We start from the raw sequence: 24,067 nt of genomic DNA on the forward strand, positions 1-24,067 counted from the left end.
CAGAAAGAAGAAAGCTCTCTACCATCTATTCCAAAAACAGAGTATACTTAAAAAAAAAAAAAAAAAAAAATTAGTTTTGAAACTTACAATCCACACGAAATGTTCTGATCTAATTTATTTCCTTTCGTAAGTGGAAAGAAAGCCAATTTAAAACTTTACAAGACAGACAGAACTGTCATCTTCTGCTCAGAAGGAAATTACAGCCAGCAGAGGCAATGAAATGGAAAGTTGACTCTGCAAGAGCAGAACAGAGCAAAAAAGTCTCAGGGCATTACAGTTAAATCATGCAATACCTGGAAAAATCTGTTTCTATGTTGACCTATACCCAGATAGTTCTTAAGGTGAAAACCAATATGAGATAGCTGGTTCTAAAAATTTTGTTTTCTTGTAAAGTTGTAACATGATTCTACTGCTAGTGGGGTATGTGTTGTCTTTTTTTTTTGTTTTTTAAACATTATTACAGTCTGCTCTATAATGAAGAATGAACCCTTTACAACTTCATTCACCAAATTACCCCATTTCTTCTGAATAAATAGTTTTAAAGGTTCTGAAACACTTCTTGGGAAAGAGGATGACATAAAGAAAAATTGTAAGTGTAAATGAATATAATTCAATGCAATATGAAATGGACATTTGAACTCTGAAATTCATTTTGATAGCCTTAATGGAGTGTATGTCACATAATTCTTGCTGTTAATTCAGTTTCTTGTCAGCTTCTTTGCTGTGTGTATACAGGCACGTCAATAAAAACAGGTAAAAAAGGAAGCTACAACACAACAATGGAAACATGTTGACTTGATCCATCAGACCAGACACAGTGAGTCCATCGTGGAGTAAAATCACTGTTACTGCAAAACTTTGTAGGTATGTATTTAACTGAAGGATCCGAAAACTATGTATTTTTCATCTGTTATTCAGCAAGTGTGATTTATCAGCAGTGGTACATGTACATTGTTTCTCAGTAGTTTAAAGACTCAAAAATTCAGTAGTTTACACAGATTTTTGTATTTTGGACTAAAAACTGGAAGGCACACAGACTGACAACTGGACATGGCGATTTCTATTTCCAGGGCTCCCCAGTTCCCCTAAAGTCTAGGAATGGACAAAACTTGGATAGTTTGTTAATGATAAGAGACACATCAATCTTTCTTAAATGAAAGCAGACTGGAAAATATCACATGAATATATATTTCTGATACTTTAAAATAGTAACGACTTCACAGTTCAGTAGGAACCAAAAGCAAGACAATAATTAGAAAATAAATATTGTATTATTTCCCTCCCTCTCTATGCCACTTTTTCTTATAAGAGATTGTGGTATGAAACAGTTTCTATCACAGCCCTATTGCATACTTTTCTTCCTTTTTTGACACAAAGTAAACACAAGAGAGGGCTCTGAAGAATCAATCTGTAAATTATATTTGATATTACATTTTTTCCATTTTCTATACACAGAACTTATTTTATTTCTGACAGGTGATACGGGTTTTATTTTCTTTTTAAATAACAAAGCCTCAGACTTTTCACCAGTATAGATGCATATAGTTTTTACTACCTGTTATATGAGTTCCTATCAGCTAACAGTCTACCTGCATAGGTCAAAAATTATGCCCACAAACTTGATAATAGACATTTGATGCTTTTTTAAAACTAGTTTTTGTCCTAAACTTTTAGTTGATGAACATTAAACTGCATTTTATGACACCCGGATGATGCAGAACAGATGTTGAGCTAAAATTTCATTTGCCAAATGTCAGCTGAAAACACATATGTAAAACTGAAGTATAAATAATACAAACTACATGGTGAAAACAATGGAAAAAGTTGTCAACCACATCAGTGCCTGCCAACCATTTTTTAAGGACTTCAGATGGAAATTCCACCTAAACTGATGATTCCAGAAAATCATGTTCAGTTTTAGGAACTCTAATTGCTTATTAGGATAAGTATGTTCCATTCTGGGTATCTATTCCTTATCTTGAGTTGACTGACATACAGATGATGTTAGCAAAAACCTGCAATTACTTGTTTTTTGTCTTGCACTTTTTCCTCTGCCAGTGAGCCTTTGTTTGGAGCTCTGGTTGGACAGGTGGGCTCAGTGTCTGAAAGAGACACCTGACATTCCCCTCCATGGTTCATGTCAGTCACAAATCACCCCAGTCAACCAGCCAACCAAAGCAGCAATAGGTCCATAAGGAAACTCCAGATTTATCAGTCGACCAAGCTCACCCACTGACTAACATGTTTATCTTTTTTTTTTTTTGCTGTGTAAGTATAAATGATAACTCTTTAAGGAACACAGTGCAACCTAACACAGACATTGGAAGTCATTTTTGTATTTGAGCCACGTTTGTTTCTTCCTAATTAAAGCCAGTACTTCTAATTATACCTCCCATGTGCTACCCTAAATAATTTCTGTCCTTCCACAGTATTTTTGCAAGTCTCTGGAAAATCTTCTGTTCTCTCCTTTCCACACTTGTCATTTATCCACGTTTTTGTAGTTTATCCATAGAAATCAACACATTAGAAATCTCCAAATTGCTTTTGTTGCTTTTCTCCAACCTCCTTCCAATTTTTTAATGTCTTTCCAATAGCTGAAAGATCAGCTCCTGTAGGCCACAAATAGTTCCACAAGCTAGTCTGCATAGGTGGACTACAGCTTCTGGGGACTAAGGTGTAACATCATCCAGAGTGCCTCTGACATTGCTGTGTAAGATTTATTCAAATCAACAAGTAAGGGCAGCAATATTAAGTAAGAGACACCACTCATGGTCCACGGATCAAACGAATGAGATCAAGAGTAATGCAAACCTCTTTTACAAAAGTTATTTTATGAAAAATCCCAATCAATCTAATAGTAATTAGTAACAATATGTAATGATCCCCTCTGAAGTGTTTTATGAAGTACAATTTATACCCGGATGCCTGCTCACTCCTACTTTACCGAGAGAAATCAATGCTCTGAATGTACAAATGGTATAACAAGGCAAGAAAGAACCAAAAAGCGGGCAAATGAAAAACTTGCAAGAAGAAATCTTGTTTTGCAAGTACATATCCTATACAGTAGCTGAATAACAGTTGTGAGGTGACAGCAGAGCAACCAAAGGGAGATAACCTTTTCCTAAAAAGAAAAGGTCTACGGGTCTAGGACGTGTAGAGATACTGTAAACCGTCTTTCCTGTCTATAGGGACTAGTGCCTTCACCATCATCATGCTTCTCCTAAGAACTTTTCATAAGGATCACAGTCATTTCTCCTCCGGTTTAGTGCACTCCTAATGTAATTTGTTTAATGTTTGAACACAAGACAATTACAAAGCAAATATTTTTATTTTTTTTTTTCTTCTTCATGGGCTTTTATATTCTGGAATAGAAATATACCAAAATACCGAGGTTTCAGAAAAAGACTGTTTCCCTCTGGTTACTCATGCTTGCCCTGGGGCAGAGGGAAGAAGGGGAAGGATTCAAACAAAAAGTCAAAGACAGAAGTTTTCTCAACAAATGGAACTCTGCAATGGCTGAAGTAGCTGCAAGCAGTGATGTTTCTGGTGTGCCATAAAATTTAGCTGCTGTTGTGTTCTTGGATGGAGAGACAGAGAGAACTGCTATAATGCTAAACAAGTAGAGAGATCAGGTTGCAAATATTTGGTTTTTAATGCAGGGAGAGAAGTCTTTTCTAATTGTTGCTTAAACACCTCCAGCATTTTTGTTGGGGGCAAAGTTTGGGCACTCCCATCGCAAAATTATACATAGCAAAAATTAATAAATAAATCACACCATCTGCCATAGAAAAACCTTGCATAAATTAACACTTTCAACAAGTCTAAACTTAAGTTACCAAAGAGACTTGCTTTCTTTTCCTTCAGAAAACCAAACAAAATCACCAAGTGCATTGAGTATTACAGTCATCATTTTCATTGCTGTTATTGTGGAAGTCAAATTATTTGTCAGAAAACTTCCTCTAATGTATCTGCCTGCTTGGGGTACATTATATATAAAGTTTCCTCCTTTCACCTTCTCTAAGTATACGCGTACACTCATGCCTCACAGCAACATCAAAAATCATACTATATATAAAAAGCATGCACGGTAACAACCATTTCTGCAAAGCTGTAGTACATATATTCTGTTACTACGTACTGGCATTGGAAGCCCACACAACAAAGGGGTGAAGGATAAGCCTGAATACGTGTGACTTCCACATTGCCCAGTCTCATTGCCCAATACCAGAATATCCTTTTCTGCAGCTTTTATCAACATTAACTGCAGATGAACCAACAACTGTAACAACTTCCACCCAAAAAGCAACTTGAAAATTCAATACAGAAGAGTCAGAGTCAAAACAGTCATATAACTTCTCCCATTTTCAGAGAAAATTACTTTTCATAGTATTTTGATTGGTAGGACCACTGAAAGCAGGCTAAACAAACAAATTCAAGACCATACTTATCATTTCATTTCACTAAAGAGCTCATGAGAGCCTTTCAAGGTAAAGCATTAGGACAAAGCTCTTATGCAAGCAAAACCTTTCATGTACAATCTTTTTTTTTTTTTTTTAAATCTATATCCAACAACAGAAAAATACAAAGCAAACTGCAATTACAAACCTCTGCACGAGCAAGAAAGAGTAGACAATGAAGGTTTCACCCACCTGGGATCTTTCTGAATGCTATCAATGGAAGGTGACCTAGCCAAGGTCCCTTCAGGTGGGATGGCTGGCCCAGATTTGCTGTATGGTGATTCAACAGAAGGACAATACTGCAGCTGTCGGTAGGGGTCTGCGTAATTGGAGGCTGGGCCGGCTGCATAGCTGGCCCTCTGGAAGGTCGCTGTTGCGTTCTGTGTGCCGTGTTGACTGCCTGTGCGCTGTAAGGGTACGGAGTCGACACCAGGGGAAGATGGGGCTACGACAGGAAAGTAGGGACAAAGTAAAAAATTGAGGACCTGTTCACAGAAATGGTTAACCAGGTCTAGGCAGAGGAGAAAAAAAAACCACAAACATATAAAACAGGGGTTCAAAAAGAATGAGAAAAAAAAAAAAAACACAAACAACATTGTCATTTCCAAAACCATTGAAGTAAATAACCATCAAAAGAATTTCTAAATGACACATCGCAGCTAGACTAAAAGACCTTTACACCAGTTATACTGACTGTAGCAGTGCTTTTCTCTTAGGGTTTTAACTGCACTGACCTGAAATGAAAAAAAAAAAAAAATGCAGAAGCAGCATGGGACTGGTCAAGCTATAATTCACAGTCACCACTGAGTGAGGCTTTTGCAGTCCTTAGAGGGGTGGAAGTCAGTCAGATCCACCAGGAGAAGGAGGGTCAGACCAGGCTGAAGACTCCAAACTGAGACAGCCAGCTCTATGGCAGAAGAAACAGCCAGCCATGACCACCCCAAATTTATAGTCCTGGTATCCATGAAGCAGGTAAAACCACACACCTGCTACTGAGAGCTCCTGTATGTGCTTTGTTAACCAGTCTTCTGCAGATTTTACCTTAAGTAAGACTTAGGGGGATGCTACTGCTGAGTCTGGAAAAGAGCTAAGCACGAGGTGATCACATAGATGTCTTAATGTACACCAACAATGGCTGTGCTCACCCACCACAGCTCCAGATTAACGCATTACCAGTTTTGAGCAGCTTAACCAATAGATTTACACTGACTTAATGCTTCTGCGACTCAAAAATCTTATTAATCTCTCTTGTAGTCCATTATCTTTCTGTCACAGCACTGTGTACTGGAGATCCAGTCTGCTTTATGATTCTTATTAAACATGCAATATTTTTCAACCAAAATCCAGTTAACAGCAAACCAATTCTCACTGTAAGGGCCAGAAGACCAACATCCACATGATCTTTCACCTGGAAATAAATATGAATTAAATGGTGCCTCTGCTTGAAAGGAAATTCAGACTGTTTGAAGTGGCACATGAACTCATGGTATCTTCCATTTACCCCGGTCCCTAGACAACAAGAATACTTCAGCCAACAGGAGCGGGCCCAGGTGCAGGACTATTTTTAGCTGGGTCAAGCTCAGATGCAAACCGTAGGCATAATCACGTATTCAAGAGACAAGTTTTCATAACAGATTTCCCAATCATTTCTCATTAACATGCATATTTACATTTTAAGAAAACAAATCTTTTTAATCTATTACAGTTCCATGAAAGGGACTTTAAGAATTTTACCTCAAAATGTCAGCAAATGAAATACAGTAAGTTTTAAACAGAATTTCACCTGTTCTGTCTAACCTAGTTACAACACCTGAAAATTTTAAATTTGTGTCAAATTTTTACCTTGTTTTTAGTTGTTTTTTTTTTTTTTTATGGTTCCAAAGTATATAATTTTACAATAACAAGTATTAGCTCATAACTTTGTTACCAACATAGATAACTGGGACCATCCACTTATCTATTCCCGCAGTGTTCAAGGCCAGGCTGGATGGGGTTTTGAGCAACCTGGTCTAGTGGTAGGTGTCATTGCCCATGGCAGGGGGGTTGGAACTAGATCATCTTTAAAGGTCCCTTCCAACCCAACCCATTCTACGATTACATTAACTTACATAAATAGCAACATTTTACAAGTAATATTTTTGTTTACTTGTTACTATATATCTCCTAAGAAATGCTTAATGACATATACAGACCTTTTCATAAAACTGCATCAGTTAAAATGCAATAACAATATTAGCATACTGAAACATCCCATGCACAAATCATGCTAACTTTAGTGTTAGGAAGACATAAGGAAAACATCACATTTTAACAGAAAATACACACAGTTCAAAACCAAAATGTGGTGCCTTGTGAGGAAAAGAGTAAAAATAACAAGTTAGAGAAAATACTGGGAATATTTTCAAGGGAAAAAGCAAAAATATAATTATATACTGATGTAGCATACTCTTACGTCCTGTCAATATGCAGGATATGCTTCTAGCTTTTGAGACATTATATGGGGAACTGCAAAAAAAACCCTACAATGCTAATTTAGCTGAAAACAAGAAATTCATTGCAATGTAGATTGCTTTGCTAAATATTCCACTGCATTTCCCTTCCTCTCCCTTGCAAGACAGTTCAATGGAAATGGTGTTTGTTTTTAAATCATTTGAAAACTTTTCTGACTATTTTCTCCTCTCTCTTGATATCAAAACAGGTATTTATATGAACTGAAACTAGCTGTCACTTTAACACCTACCTGCTTTTTGAGTCACTCTGATTCATTTCTCAAATTATCTCCCTAGCAGACTTTTACTTCATTTCGAATTTTATCACAATGAATGTAGAAGTGCCATAGTCAGAATATGAGAATGAGACAAATCTATGACTTAGTTAAACATTCACAAATCAGGTTGTTTGACCAGTGTTAGTCAGACCAATTAAAAGAAAAACAACAAAAACCCCAAACAACCAACACTTTAGACTAACTTCTACATCTAATTTAACTACAGCCACCTTCATGAACTGTAAGAGAGTTAAGCTTCAGCATACATTTTAACACAAATAATTTCATGTCAAACTGAAGCAAAGTCATCTCCTACCAATACATTACTCTTGTTTAAACAAATCCTTTTGGCAGCCAGACTTACTGAGTGTGTCTCTTCAGGCAAAGTCAAACTTCTCATCTATTGACATCTCCCCTTTATTTAGCTATTAAAACAGCAACGCTGTAGTGATTATGTATATTAAAACAAATAAATTCGGAAGTCTAATTGCCTCACCCAGCAACAGTAAATCTTCAGTGAGCACAAGGGAATCCAGAAGGCACACACTCGGAGTGCACCAGAAAGTGCTCATGTACCAGCTACGTCAGCAGATGGTCATGCAACCTTTCTCCATGTTTTTATATTGAAGACACTTACCTCTTCCTCCAACTTTTGCATTTGACTTCTCCCAAATCTAAGTCAGCTACACATCAACCAGAGCCAACCTAGCATAAGTAGGACTCAGTACTACTTTGTCAAGGGTCAGGAGTTTGCCCCAGCAAGGGAAGAGAGGGGTGGGAAGGAGATGTAACAGAAGGGCTGTTTCTGGACAAACAGGCTGCTTTTCCCTCTCCCAGCACCAGCCCAGCCTTCATGGGATCTGGCCTGGTGGAAGTGGGAACACGGCTGAGTCACGCTCTTGCCTTGGGTGTATGGCAGACCCTAGTCTGCCACTGCATAAAGGTAAAACCAAAAGTGATGACCAGACTGGAAAGTAGCAGGTCTAGTTTTGTGGACACCTCAACACTTCATTGTTTTAACAAGAAACTTGAAGGTAAAGGTGTCCACAAAACTAGACCTGCTTCTGGTCATCAACAGATTAAAATCAAATAAACAAAAGGTCTCAAAAACTTTTTTCTTCTGTATCATGCTTCACCCAAGTAACCACCCATAAAATCATTGCTTTTAATAGAGACTGCAGCCTTTGTTTTTACAAAACTTGCATGGATGTTCAGTGCTTGATGTCAGATAAATAAGTCTCTCAAGTTCTGCTCCTCTCCCTTTGCACTGGTCAGCCAACCTGTGACTCCATCCCAGGAGCCACCCAGCTCAGGGGCCTTGCAGAGGCAGAGGGACAAGGCGGTTTCACACACACCATTTCTTCCAAGGGCCCTACTCCATGCGTGGACCATGTCCTGCAACGCTCAGGATGGCTCACGTTGATGGCAGTTTACAGCACCCACTTTCTGCTGCAGCTAGCGGATACTGGATATAGCAAATAACATGCTCAGTGGGAGGCCAATAAATCTTTATACATTCATGAAATTTTAAACTTCACTATAGGAATCATGCTTGAAGTGGAGAATTTTAATTTTGCTTTGAGAAAAGGGTTTTATTGAGAAGTTCCAAAGTGAGCGTTTCAAATTGTGCAAACCGAGAACTGTAGTCTCAGTGAAGAGATTTTAGTTTGTCACCTAAATGCTTCTTTAAAGATCTTGTTTTAATTTGGCTTGTCGTTAATACCTTTAATACACCATATAATCTCAGCCTTTCACTGTTGCAGCACCACAATCAGATCCCCAGAAAACAGAGCATGTGGGGTATCATACAGATTTAATAGGTTCTTACAGAATCTTGCCAAAGAGAAGGAAGAGCCCCTGTTAACGATAGTGAAAACCCTCCAAAGACCTGAGGTATGTCCTGATTATGGTTCTCTTGGTTGCAGGAATAGCGTACAGAAAAGTCAGTCTTTATCTTTTTTCTGGCTTTTGCATAGTATTAACAAAAACACAGCAACTTTCATATTAATGCTGAAAATTTAGGTGTATCGCTAAATAAGCTCATATATTCTTAATGAGATACTGAACTTCAAAATTCCCTTCCAGATTTTGTACCTTATTTCCAAATTTATGACATCTTAAGAAACAACTAACAAAACCCAAAAAGCAAAAATGAGTTGATTTAGGCAGAGATCCTATTGCACCACATCTAAGCATCTTAGGGAGACAAAATGTACAGAGTAACTGCGAAAAAGTTCAAACTTTCTAAAAGTCAGAGGGCATTGTGTCCAGTTAACATAAGTAGGATCAGAACTTCAGAAAAGATAAATTCATTTATGTGACTTATGTTGCTATACCTCGTCACTGAAAATTACCTGGCTGATGCTACTGTTTCACTTGTAGGTATTACCTTGTAAAATTTTGTTCTTATTATTCTACATTAGATATTCAGTTCCTCTGTTAGCCTTCCCCTTGTGCATTTCCCACAGATTTTGCAATTCTTTACTTTTTTTCCTTCACTGATTTACACCTGCAGTCAATTCTTACTCTCATGTGAAAGTTGAAAAATGGATCCCAGTAAGATGTCTTTTCAGTGCAAGCTATGCCCACCATCCCTCCATGAGTTCATAAATGATACAAATACCGTGCACCTTTGGTAGCAAATATATAGAAAGACTTCTAAAATTGATTATTTTCCCATCTAATACACCATAAAAATAACTCAGTGCATTCTCCATTGACTGGGAAACAGAATTCATCATGTTTGGGGGATACAAACACTTTTTATCACTAAATGTTAAGTGAGTGTCATAGAGCACACACCAGCTTGTTTACAATTTAAATAGTCAAGTTTAACACTGTTCAAGATGTATTATAATATATAATAATAATAATAAGTTTACTTAGCAGTTACTTTTAGCTGCACTTTCCACATTGGAAGTATAAGGTTTCACAAAAACAGAAGGTTGGGGGAACCTGAAAATATTTACCAAAAGAAGAAAAATAACAAACCAAACCAAACCAAAACAAACCCAAAACACGTAGTTGATATTAGCAACTACCTCTAAGGTAGTTAAGATTTTATGAAGGCACTATCATGCCCTCTGTTCAAAGTACACATGCACAAGGAATTTCATACTTTAACATGCAAACTGAGAGCAGAACAAAGAAGCACTAGAGGATTTCAGCTTACAAGGCTCCAATTTAGATCTAAAATACTCAGGACCTGATGTAAATATCTACACCACAGAAGTCCATTGTAGCTTGGGAAATTTGCTATGCTGAAGTTGAAACAGGAAACACACAGTCAAAGCTATCACAACTTTCTAGTCCTTTTACTTTCCATTTTCTTCTCCTTCACTTCTCCACACTCTTTATTTGTCCTGTTTAGTTGCTGATGTTTCAACCAAATCTCCAGTTTCCAAATTTTCAGCCAGAACGCAAATAAAAAAGAATCTGTAAGCAAATTTTCCCTTGCATCCTCACATAGGCTCTTCTCCATCCACCAATCCTTTCCTCTCAATGCATCAATGTTTCAGGGCTTCTGGGATTGCATCATCAATCGGGAAAGCCTTTTTCCCTCTATTCTGCCTCCATGCCCTCTTCCTTTCTCAAGGATTTCTAGTTATGCTTCAAAGACTCAGCTAGCCCTGTTCCTCCTGACTCTTTCTGTTGGCTCCAGCTTTCTCCAGATGCTTGTATTTTGTATATCTCAGGGGAGACACAAGTTCCTTCTCTCCAGTCAGCTCCACTGTGCCAACCTGAGCACCGTCACCAGCCAGGCACAACAAAGAGCCAGTCCCTCTGCTGAACCAGATACGCGTGTACCAAGGAACATGACATGCAGCACAGGGGAAATGCAAACAAACAAGAGAAATAGCTACTGAACAGCACAGTGCTTATTTAAAAAAAAAAAAAAAATCTATTTTCCCCCAGCACGTTACTGACAATTTCCTCAGGTACTCGTTATACCTGGCTGTCACATCTACTTGTAATTAGTGCCTCTACATGCTTTCACAAACACATATTCAGTAGTATTTTTACTAGCAGATATTTCCATGGCATGGCAAGAAGGAAGCTTTTTTATGCAAGTAACATACATGTCTTTTCCAGACGGCATCACAGGAGATTTACATTGTTCATACTTTCCCATCTCATTTTCAAAACCAGAGGCAGCTGTTTAGCTGCTATGCTTTTACTTCTCTGGGAAACAGTGCATCTCCAAATGAGTTAATAGGTCCATTCCCACTGCTGGCAGCTGCAGAGGACTAAGCCAAATGAAGATCATAAACATACTCCAAGTGACTGCATGCCCCAGTAATGAATTATTACCCATTTGCTATATTATTACCCATTTGCTATTTGATTCTTTCAAAAATCTTAAAATAATCTCCTGACCATTGTTGTATTGACACACCACTGTTTTGAGGGAAAACAACTCCTTACTGCACAGAAACCAAGGAAACATCACTTGTGCTTTGCATATTGTCATGTTTAATACATTGTCTTCTGATGCAAAAGCTGACAATCTTTGAAAACTGAAGAACTGAAGTTGCTACTGCACTGATGTATCCTTTCATTTTGATTTTTTAAGAGTGTTCTTTAGATCTGACACTAATTGTTACAAGGATGAACATTCCTTTGCTTAGAAACTGATTTTTATTTTTTTTTTCATAATGCAGAAAGTATTGGTGAAAGAAAATACTGCTTCCTTGCTTTTTGAGCTATTCCTCTGTTTACAGAACAGCTGGTATCCGGTCACTTTGAGGGCTCCTTTTGTCTATGTTGTCTCTTTTCAGTTTCTGCACTCTCACATTGTCTGTGTCTCAGTTTACTTTTTATGCTTATTTTTTTTCTTTGAAACACATTATTTTTTCCTTCTTTTATTGATTAGTTACATTGGGGGAAGATGTATAACCTTTACCATATGCAATAACTTTCTAAATCTCCAATTTAGACTTTTCTTTTACTAGTAATTATTTTATTTATGGATCTAAGTATGTGATAAGCTGGTATCAATCTGAAATCACCTAGTTCCATTAGGGTTAGCTATGGAAGCAAATACATTTCATGAATAAAGTAATCTATAAGGATTTTTGTACCTCTACAGCAAATTTTAATGAAGAAGTAGGTAGACAAGTAATTCAGTGAGTAGCGATGCTGACAGTTTATAATAGATATGGTGCCCGAAAACAATCAGTTCCGATCAAAGTTCATGTGCAGCTGTGCTTGATGCGACTTCAATGAAGCCTGATGAAGCCAAAACTTGAACACAGGCTCTTCCACAGCCTGGTCTGTTAAAAGGCTTCACTGCTGTGCTCAACCTCACATCCTCAAACCCACAAGCTTCTCAAATTCTTCATCCTTCCCTCCAGTCATCCTTCACCATGAGTTTCCAGATTTAGGGGGCATCTATCACAATAATATAGCCTGTATTTCAAAAGCATTTGTAACCAAAGCGTCATTTTGAAATCCATGCAGTCTGCAAGGGCACCAAGGTTTTATGCAGATATTAGGATTGCCCAGACAACTACATATTTTAAATTATTAAAGATTTCCAACTCTTTGACTCAGGGCAGGAGTGACTTCCTTCCTTCTTTACAACCAAACAGGGCAGGACCCAGGCTTTTCAAGTTTTCGGTACTGAAAAATATGAAAGTCCTTTCCACCTCTAAGAACTGATTGCATTTTAAGTCAGCCCGATTCTAATCTCCACTAATATATGCAACTTCCATTCTCAGACTCAGGTTCTGGCATGTTTCAGTGATGCTTCTCTGCACACACACAAAAAAATGGTGCATCCACATAATGTGATAATCAGATGCCAACTTTGGCTGCTGAAGGTGTTATGCCAAGATCTTTTCTCAGATTGTCTCTTGTCTCTCTGGGTTGCATCCCTCAATTTGGAGAGAACATACAGTTTCATTCATTTGTTCCATGAGCATTTAAGCAGAGAAAGTAATAATTGCCAAGGCCCTTAAAAGCAACTGCCCTTTCAGAATTGGAGATATTATACGAAAATGCATCATACCAATTTCCTCATTGGAGATAAAATTCAACTCTGAGCAACGATACTATTCAAGTCACACACATCATTTTCCTCTCTGAAGTGCTACGTGGTTTCACATTGTGCACATGGGACATATTGACCATCACGATTATAAAACCCGATCACAGCAAAACCACACAGACCATCCCACTGCACAGACTAGCCTAATGCAACTCAGTTTCTCTTTTCACTTCAAATTCACCTTCTTGGGAAATCCCTCTGGTAAAAACTTCCTTTCCAGCTGGCCAACATAAAACAGAACACATGGACCCAAGTCACAATTATTATCAAAAATGTATAAATATTATGAGACAATAACAGATTAACAGGCTGCACTGCATCATGCTACAGTCATCAAGCACTTGTATGGCTTCTCCCTCAGATTTTTACTTCTCCCAAGTTGACACACTATAATGTTAAGTAATAAAAATAGCTACTAGCTGGTATTCTTTAGAACTTCATCAGCTATTTTCATTATTGTTTTCCACTTTGGAGTAGAGAGTTATTTTGCTATTAAAGTTAACCACATTTGTGTTCCAGTGCCACACTTCCAGTGTACACCGTAAACATTAACCTAACTTCTACAAATGATAGTTTGAAAGTTTCAAGACCCATCATAGTAAAAACTAACAACTTTCCATACTTGCTGTACTTGTAAAAACTCCAACCGCACATGTAAACTACTGAAATTATGATAGAGGAAGAGACCACCTCTACAAGTAGACAGTCTCATAAAAAAAAAAATACAGCTTGAGTTAAAAAATAAATTGGCTGCTGATTTTTGAAAAAGTGCCTTTAAATATAATCCTGCAGAAAGAATGATCCTCTAACAAAAGCATTAGTTCTCTTGAAGACATTACTGGGTAGTTGCCTTAGTCACAACGTTGTGTTTTTCATCAGCAAAAATTTACAAGATTTATGAAAGGTGTTTGAATTGCTTCTTATTTCATGAATGACAACTTTGTATTTCTGCACAACACTGAAGTAGATAAAAGAGAATGGATGTAGTCCTGCATTACTAAAGTTGAATGTGACCAGGCTTTAACCTGAGACTACACCTGTGCAGTAAACACATGACAAACACCCAGTCAGTTTCTGGCAGAGGGTAGATACTGTATTTTCTCAATAGTGGCACATGAGATTTATAGGGTATGCACTTTCCTGACCAAGATTTTATAACCACAGTTTTCCCTCAATAGGTGGCGAAAGTCAAGGGACATCTAAGAAGTGTTCAGACATGCTCTAAGTCATCCTTCTATTAAAAAAAAAAATAATAAAAAAATAAAAAAGGAGACTAGAGGGATTAGAAAATACATGGGACAAACTACAAACCTCTGCAGGTACTCTGTTCATGGGAAATGTCAAAGAAAAAGGGATTATGACTTCACATTGCTTTGAGGTGATTTGTTATTCACTCTACAGTTCACTAAGGTATTTTGAGCTCAATTTACTTTGTACTGAAGATTTGTTCTCCACTTGTTTCCTATAATTCTCTCTCCCAAAGCAATGTTATCAAGTGGATGTCAGTTAGGAATACAGGTCTATTATCACAACATTACCAAACTAATAGAGATGCAGTGGTAGGAATAATTTTTCTTTTTAATTTCCCTGAAAACATTATGTCCTATAGCCAGAATCCATGCTGTGTGATTTACCAGCATGATTCTCATTTAATCTGCAGCTGTGGCATCACAGTATGTCCCTGTACAGCACATCAACTTGTGATAAAACAGAAAACAAAATAAATAAACCTGTCCTCTGAACAGACCAAAATAAACCAAACCCCAAAAACAAAGCAACAACAAAAAAACAAACCAAAAATAAACAAAAAAAACCCCACAAACCAAAAAACACACAACAAAACCCCACCAAAAACCTACAACCGAAGCAGAAAGAAGTGATGTTTGGTATTTATAACCTAACTACTGCACTTTAGGACTGAAAAAAAACTATATAAAGATTTGAGAAGCAGTATAATGGACAAGGGTTTTAATCCAAGTGGGGCAAGTCAAAGCTGATTTTGCTGTTGCTCCTCCTTTTTGCCTGAAGTGGTAATTTTAAAGTCAAATAAAGAAAAATGTTTTTGAAACTGGCATTCCCTTTTTCACTTTCAAATGAAATATTTGTAATACAGGAACTAGCATACAACAGGTAGCTTTTCATTAATAGCTAGATGCTGTTCTGAACGCAAAGTAAAACTATATTAATGTACTTATCAATGCTCACTCTAAGAATCTGAAAACATGTAATTGCATATATGGGGTTTTTTTCCCCTCTCACCCCTTTAAAATTCCTTTTACTCATTCATCTGAAGTCTATGAAATTACAAGTGATACACAAGGTTAACTAAATTCCAATTCCATGCCAAGAAGCCATACTAACACAACCTGAGAAAGGTTGAGATACCGGTGGGGCTACTAGCATATCAACCACCCTGTGGAATCTGCCATGGGTGATATGCAAGGCTCAACCTCAGAGTCTGATTCCCAGAGCTGAAGTTAGGTTTGCATGTCTTGCAGGTGTAGAAAGCTGTGAACAAAGCCCTGGATACAGAATTCATCATGACATTAAAACTGAAGTCCCACAAGGTCATTTTTACATATTCTCATTTCAACATAAGAATGCAGTGTTAATTTTCTAAATTGCTTTCAGAATGTTTAAGTCATAGACAACTTCAGTGATTTGAAATGGCTAAAGAGCACAACTTAGTAATGGAGTGCTTGCTATAAGGTACTAGAAGCGACTATCAAAAAGATCTCTCTCAAAGCAAAGTTTTTTTAGAGCATTCTCATATTTGTTTCAGATATCATCTGAATACTGTTCTAAACTACTTCATAACCACTAAATAACAAACAAACAACAAAACAAACAACCTTAAAAGGTTAAACATTTAAGGTCAAAAGCCTTTAAAATTGTGAAAGAGCAATTTTGTCTGTAAAAGCAGACACAAAAAACACCATCAGTTTGTGATACCATAGGACTGCAAAAATATAGGCTTACTTATTCCTGCAAGAAGAGTAAATCTCTGTTTCATAAGATACAGATGTCTAACTTTCTTCATACGGCCAGTTTTTCAAATAGTAGAAAATTGGCTCACAACATGAAAAAGTCTTCACCTTGAAATAATGACTTTTAAAAACATCAAATATACCAAATAATTTATTACATACAAAGAAAAGTATTTACAGACTTGCAAAGATGATGTATTTTGGACCAATTAATGTATCCTTTGTAACCCTGTGCTCTTTTGCAAGGGACAACAAAGGAGCTGAAACATGACAAAATCAAAGAAAGCCTAAACTAGACCAGCATAAGAAACATGCAGCAAAGTACTTGGGTATTTGGAAGCAGCATTAAGCAGACCATTGTCCTGGTTTTGTTAAAAACAAGACCAGTTTCTCTTTTAGTGAATTTTCCTTTCAGCTAAGTTCTTCTAAGTACCTTCTAAGTTAACTACACTTTTCTGAATTTAGCTACATGTTTTTTGAGATGCTCTTCAGTCCGGACTGACATGCAGAAGAAGCTCATGCTTAGATTTACTGCTATAACAACCAAAAATTCTGATAACGGGACATAAATGCAAGGAGGGGTGAACAGAACAGGTGACTAAAACCGACCAACTGAATATTCCATCCCATCCACATCATGCACCCTATAAAAGAGGGAGATCACGAGGCTCTCAATCTCTTTGACCATGGCCAGCATCTGAAGAGGACCCTGCCCGTCGACTCTGCAATCCAAGGTATCCCTGAATCCCGTTCCGGTTTGCTGTGAAGTCCCGTTCAGGACTTCCGGGTGCCTGCCCTGCAGCCACTGGAGTCACGCCAACTCCACAACCCTGCGCTACCCTGTGATATTCAAGATTAATTTTGTATATTTTGTATATTTTTTCTATTTATTTGTAGCATTAGTAAAGCCTTTAAAACCTTTCCAACTTGAAGTCTTTCTTCCTTATCCTTCTATCACTTTTTTCTATGCAGAGAGGATGTGGGGGGAATAACAGAGAGCATCTGCCACGGTTTATTGTCACCTTGCATTGAACCTTGACAGATTTAATTGATGGCCCATATGGGGATAGATAAGAGAAACCGTGACAACCATGCAACACCCTTCTCTGTTCTTGCTGCAAAAATCTCAGCTGGAAAAAAAGAAAGAAAAAGACTTGCACCTATTCAGCAGCTGAGTTTCTCACAGACCTCTGGCTCCCTTGCTGGCAAGGCAGAGCCAGTCAGTGGCCAGGCAGCACTCCTGCCTGCAGCCATGCCAGTCTCTGCCCCACAGTGCTGGCATCAACTCCTCAAGGCCAGACTTCAGTCTTACCATGTCAAATGAGATGGAAGTTCAAATGGGTTGGGCGTGTGGCTGCCTTTCCTACAGGAAGGGTGCCCACAGCAAGTGAATCTGGCACTGAGAATGGGACATGATCAGACATCAAAGAGCTGGGACTGCTTTGCTTCACTTGAGCAATGCAAATCAGGACAGAAGGGGAAGGTCAGAACCATTTGAGCACCCGCAAGCAACACCCCTATCAACCTTCCCTTCCTGCAGAAAAACCCCAACCTGAACAAAACAATAGTACAATCAGTTTTATATGGCTGTTCCTGTCTGGGGTGGCAGAAAAAGAGGGTTTTCCTTTTCCCTCTCATGCCTTACCTTTAGCTTCTGAATAGCGACTTGATCCTTACCACAGGTACCTCATAAGATAGAACAAAGAAGCAGAAGAGAGAAACATCCCAGTCATGTTGTAAGAAATCCACCAGCTCAGTGACAAGGGAAAGAACACCAGTTTTCCTTGTAAATCTTCCCCTCAGACACTACTTAGCCTCCAGGAAAAACAAAAACCTGGGTCAAGTGCAGCAAGGGTGAAGCAGCAAACACCATCATGGCCACCTGGTCCCTCTTTTAATCCATGAAGAAAGCCTGGGCTCTGGGAGCAAATGCTGCCCCTACCCCACTAAAGCAAGACACACTTTTACAGGTGAAAGACAACATTACAAATAACTAAGCAATGCTTGACAGAAGGCATCCCTTGGTGCAGACTTCTTTCCTTCAGCAAATGACGAAGCAGGCAGGAGGGGGAAGGAATGAGAAGAGGACAGCATCTATCCAGAAACACAATGATAATTCTCACCTTCAGAAGTTTTTTCTGACCTGCATCACAGGACAACAAAATACAGAGATTTTCCCTGCCACTGGCAAGTGCTTGAACAGAAACCATGGCCAGGAGCAACAGGTAACTCTTCTCTCTCCAAAGGAGCCCTCTAGATTCTCCACAGTCATCCTGACAACACTCTGCACAGAAACCCAGGTCATGAAGAGACACGTTTCTGTTTTGCACCTGCCATCAGAAATTTCACAGGCTTCTTCTCTTTGATCAGCACCTCCACCATGGCACACTGAAAGTGGTGCAGCCTGTGGCAGCACAGCTTTCAGTAGCAGTGTGAGAGGTGGTTCCACCAGTAGAATCACCCAAGTCTCAGTGGGAGGAACCTCGAGGAGACCTGGCCTGAAGGAGAGGAAGCCATCAGGGAAGGTGGAGGGCAGTTAGGCAACCATCTCACACGCAGGGACATGGGGCAGCTCTGGAGGCAGCATGAGAAGCTCTGCAGGAGTGCCCCTGCCCCAGACATGCTCCGTGATGGATAACCCCTTGTAAAAACATGCTTGCTAAACCCTTCAAGTCCTGCACTAAACCACTCTTCAGAGGCAATGCAAACTTTGGCTGCTTATCCTTTCACTATTCAAGCCCCTTTCAACAAATCTTTCATTTCAGGGTCCTCTTTTTAATTTCAGCAATATCAGCACAGACCCTGCTCTTCCTTTTCCTAACCCTTTCCCCCTCTCTCTCTGGGAAGCACAGAAAAGTCCTCACAGTGCCTTGTGTGCCCTGTCTTCATCAAGGAGCTCCACACATTCAGCACTCAAAACTAATGCCAACTGTCCGCATAACCATACAAAGCTGCTGGACTTTCCATGATTGAGCTGCATCATGAGGTCTTGCCCACAGTGACCGCCAGAGGCAGAGAACATCCTCAGGCGGTGCAACTCGAGGCAATCCACAGGCTTTCTTCAAGGCTGTCAAGGTTTCCCTGGTGCCAGTGAGATGTGTATATCCTTCACAGAGCTGAGGAGGACAGGTTCACTGCTCTGGTGTAGTCGCTGCTTCATCCTTGCCACTTGTGTGAGGTTGGGGACAAAGATATTCACCTGCAATCCCTGAAACCAGTGAGTGCTTTTAAAGTACGAGTACTCTGCAAGTTTTCAAGTCTCAGTGTTCACAGCTCACCAGCGTCACCGGTGCTTTTAAGCAGCAGCACTTATTTCATCTGATAAAGCCCCAGTTTGTAAGGAGTTCAGAAAAAGCACAGACCTTCCATTTACCACCCTTCCCTCCTGGACATCTGGGGACAACACTCTTTCCAGGCTTCCAATAACTTTTTTTGGAAATCACATCTTTTTTACAGAAGGGGGCTCATCTCTTCCACTGAGGGACCACAACAAAAGCAAGTGTTGTTAGGAGGTCCCCAAGTTCTGCCAGCCTCCAGAGCGTGACAGCAGCCAGACCCACAGAGCCCACCGCTGCTGAAGCCATGCTCCCCTGCTGCAGGCCAGCACCCACAGCCCAGAACCTGAGCAGCAAATCTGCTCTCTCCTCATGGCAGGTACAGAAATTCCAGGCCTGCCTGTGAGCTAAATGCCAATAACTAAATACAAAATCCCTAGTCTAAACTTGTAATTCTGCAAATCAGTGAACCATCACCCATTCTGGGTCCCACTCTGGCTGAAAGGCAATCCTTCCCCTCTTTTAAGCAGTAGCCCTCTTCAAATTCCAGTGGTGTTCATGTAAATATACCATCAACTAAGCTTATCTCTACTATTGTTAACATAGGATTTAAAGTGATAATGCAAGGCCTTTAGGTTTATAATGAAAGTAAGTAACACTTTTTTTGTGCATGCCCATTTCAAAAGCAGAATTTCATGTTAATTGCTACTTTTAGCACAAAAGTTTGGGCTGGTACTTCTTATATGAGAGAAGGCATAACCCTTTGAAGACCAAAAGGGATTGTAATGTAAAAGCTACTGACAAAAAAAGCCTATGCAACTACTGCTGTCAAGTTTGAAAGATAATTTTTACATTAAGCAGAATGATAGTAAGACACCTGGTCATAATTTAAACCACAAAGTGATGAACCATTTATCCTGCCCCTATTTAAAATTATGCTAGGAATGGAGATGTTTGGTAAGCTCCTACTATTTTGTACCTTTTGCAGTATGCAGCCCATAGTACAGAACTACCATCATGCATTTCATCCATAAGTGAAATACAAGGAAAATACAAAAGTCACAAAAAACAAACAGCCAACCAAAAAAAACCAAAGCCAAAAACATGACCAAAAACCAGTGAGTAAATAGAACAAACTTAATTTAGTTTACCCTGTGGAGAAATTTTAGTTTATTGAATTCTGCTCACTGAATGTTGATTCATCTAGACGATTGAAAACTCTGAGTGGGCTTTATCCTTAGTTGTATAAACATCCTGAATGTAATAAGTATTTAAGGGCTCACAAAAGAGAAAGAGGTGATGTCTACATAAAAAAGAAAAAAAAGAAAAAAAAAAGTTTCAATTCTGTGAGTCATTTAATTTTACAAATTAAGTCAAATTTTCAATTTCAGGAAGAATATTCTCTATAAAAAACCCCACACAAGTAAATGGTTTGCAAGTATAACTAGCATATATTTTGTCTGTAATGAGCAATGTTAGTTGCAGAGAAAAAAAATCCAGGCTTAGACTAAGTTTGCCTTCCCTTTTCTATCAGATGTGGAAAAACATGCACCACCTTCATGATTAAAGATATTCTTGTAGTAGACAAAATAATGTAAACTATGGCCTAAAAAGGAGCACACTGAAGTCTAAAAGCTCCCCACCCCACTCTGGTGTGATTCATGCACACAGAAGGTAAAGACCATGAACCCTTGACACATCTTCAAGGAGTGCACAGCAATCTACATCCCTCACATCTTACACCAAACAGTCAAGACAAATTGAGTCAATAAAAATACAATAAAAAATCCTTAAGACAACCCAATGAAGAAATAAAAAGCTACAGGTGCCAAACCTCAGCTGAACTTCTCCCCCTCCTTTCTGCTAATTTAAGGAAAATTGTATGGTCTCCATCAGAACGGATACATTCCCATGGGCACTTGTGATAGAAGCAGGAATTTGAGGGCTGATCTGATCCAGCCCAAAATTTCCTCTAAGTGCTGACAGCTCTTCAGCCTGATTATGTGGAAGGCTGACAGCATTCGCAGCTAACAGCTATCAATGGAGCAACAGAATAATTGGTCTGCCACACATCCACCTGCTTTTATTTCCCCTGCCCCTGATGATAGGGGTAGAGGGAGAAATTGAGGGAAGGATCAACCCAACACAAAGCTGGACTGATAGGGTTGTTCTTCAAAACAAGCCTGGGGCAACGTTCAAATCCTTATCCCAAACAGCAAACAAAATTCACCTTCACAGAGCCCATTTCTGCTACGTAGATCAGTGTATTTTTTATTTAGTTTTTCCTCTTCCCTTCTGCAAACCCATCTTCAGGTATAACCCACTAACATCCTGCGTCCCAGTTTCATTCACTATAATTGTGATCTATGTCGACAGGGTTTCCTTCCTTACGGAGGTGTTGTGAAGATAACACTCACAAGACAGCCTGCTACTTCAGCACAGAGAACCAAGGGATATTTTGCAAGCAAAACAAGAAAACCTCTTCAGGGCATGGCTGGGAAAGAGGGCATCATGTAGAAAATGCAAGGCAGCCACATGTGGAACATGAGGCTTAAAGTTCAACATAAACAGTTGCTTCAATCACATCACTGCCTCCACTGCTCAGTAATTTAGGCAGAGGTCTTTTCCCCTTCCTGCAAAGAATAGTAATCTTTTCTCATTCTCATATACACATAGGACTCTACACAAAACATATACTATGGTAGTTTCTTTCACAGGAAGGAAATCGTGTTATGCCGTTCTTCAAAACTGTAAAGCTGTTACAGGTATTTAACTAGACAATTCCATGGAAAACCTTATTTTTAAGGATTTTCTCCTGTACTCTGAACACCCAAAACTTGCATAAAGCAACAGAATTTTTTGGATATGCAAAAACTGCCAGCTTTGCCCTTGGAAAATTGGTTTTAAAATTAAAAAAAGTTTTAAAAGAAATCAAAGTACCTTGCTTCATAAAGTACACAACTTCTTATTGATGAAAATGGGAGTGATCTGAGAATGGACATAATCTTCCCTCTTTGATCAACACACAACAGATAAAACACTAGGAATACTTACAATTCCTAAGGCAAGTTCTTTCTACATTTGCTTTAGGCTATTTTGGCTGTAGCATTTATGTACTCTAATTATTTTGTGCATTAAATACCATAAATATCCCTGTTGATTTGTGATCTATTTGTGGCTTCCGACATACAGCTGTATTTCATTTGGTTGAGAGGACATTCTGCAAGTAGGACTTGTACACCAATGCATTTCATGGACAATCATTATTTTTTATGGATAAACTGGTGATGCTAATAGCTTTTCTCTATGTCATAGTTCAATTTTATGTCTGTGTCCCTGTACCTAAGTGTACCTGTGTAGGAGAGAGGAAGAAGGTTTACGTAAGATTCACTTTGAAAACAAGTGAACAGTCCTTTAGTTTCACGTGAAAGGAACTTTGCAGTCCCTTTGCAACACAAAAAATACCTTTGCAGGCAAGAAAAAAAAAAAATAGTCATTTCTCCAGAGAAAACAGATTTTTCTTAAAGACAAGACACAAGATTAATAAAAATATTCTCTCTCTCCTTGTAAGTGCCTCCCCCCCTCCAATTAGCTTAACCTACTGTACATATATCACAACATTAAGTATTTCTCCATCTCTGTGCAAGTCTTTGAGGTTCTATTGATAGCTGCCATCTGCACAAAGTATTTTGTTTGACTGGCATGCACATAATACATTTTGTTTAGTACATCAGAAAGAGAAGAAGAATTAGTACTGAAAAATAAGGTGTGTAGCATAAAACAACAATCATGCAAGTTACATCCACCTACCTGTACTAGTGCGATATGTGCCTGTGTGTGCTGGTTGCAGAGGGTCCCCCTGACTCTGGCTGAGACTCCTCATAGGGGGCTTCTGATAAACTCTGTCTTCGTAAATAGGATCTATATGGTGTTCTGGAGATTGCAGTGCCCTTAACTCGGAGCCAAGGTGACTGTGCTGGCTGCTGTAAGATGCCCGAGACCCAGCTGCAAATAGAGTTATAAGAGACACTTAAGAGAAAGGAAAAAAAGTGACAAATACAGGATCTGACTTCATTAAAAGTTTACTTGAAATTAGCACTTAAACACAGAAAAAAACCCAAACCAAACAAAGAAATAAATGTTTTCAACATACAAACAGAAACATCATGCAAGGGCAGCAACGGCTCCAGTTAATCACTCTGGTTGCATCATGCAGCTGCCTGCATCTACTCCAAAGCCTCATTTCTTCCACGGAAACTGCATATTTCAGAGAGAGAGATCCCATGATATCTCTTCTTAGAAAGAGACTAAGAAACCACAACCCCTCCCTTAAAAAGAAAAAAAAAAGCTGTGCGATCCAGGAATGCCCTAGACCAAGAGGTCCACAGAAGAACCACGAAGTGGGGAGCAGAAAGGAGCAGCAGAACTAGTTTCACATGTTATGCCCTTATACTAAAATCTACAAATGAAAAAAGCCAAAGCAGATGAATAGATGTAGTTATACAAAGGCTGAGCTTTTTGCTGCTTCACTA

At 38.8% G+C, this 24,067-nt stretch overlaps 1 protein-coding gene across 18 annotated transcripts in view; it reads right to left on the bottom strand.

Annotated features, from left to right (window-relative positions):
- Positions 1 to 24,067, bottom strand: part of CTNND2 (catenin delta 2) — a 650,551-nt gene that overhangs the window by 242,444 nt on the left and 384,040 nt on the right. For 14 of the 18 annotated variants that reach the window (XM_071804478.1, XM_071804466.1, XM_071804465.1 and 11 more), the window contains 2 exons: positions 23,346 to 23,540; positions 4,650 to 4,968 (listed from right to left, as the gene is read on the bottom strand). In XM_071804478.1, the coding sequence (XP_071660579.1) occupies positions 4,650 to 4,968; positions 23,346 to 23,540 (514 nt within the window). The remainder of the gene's footprint in view (positions 1 to 4,649; positions 4,969 to 23,345; positions 23,541 to 24,067) is intronic. The other 4 variants (XM_065830744.2, XM_065830743.2, XM_065830749.2 and 1 more) reach the window with 1 other exon arrangement.

The sequence above is a fragment of the Patagioenas fasciata genome, chromosome 2, assembly GCF_037038585.1.
Source record: "Patagioenas fasciata isolate bPatFas1 chromosome 2, bPatFas1.hap1, whole genome shotgun sequence".
Classification (NCBI taxonomy): Eukaryota; Metazoa; Chordata; class Aves; order Columbiformes; family Columbidae; genus Patagioenas; species Patagioenas fasciata.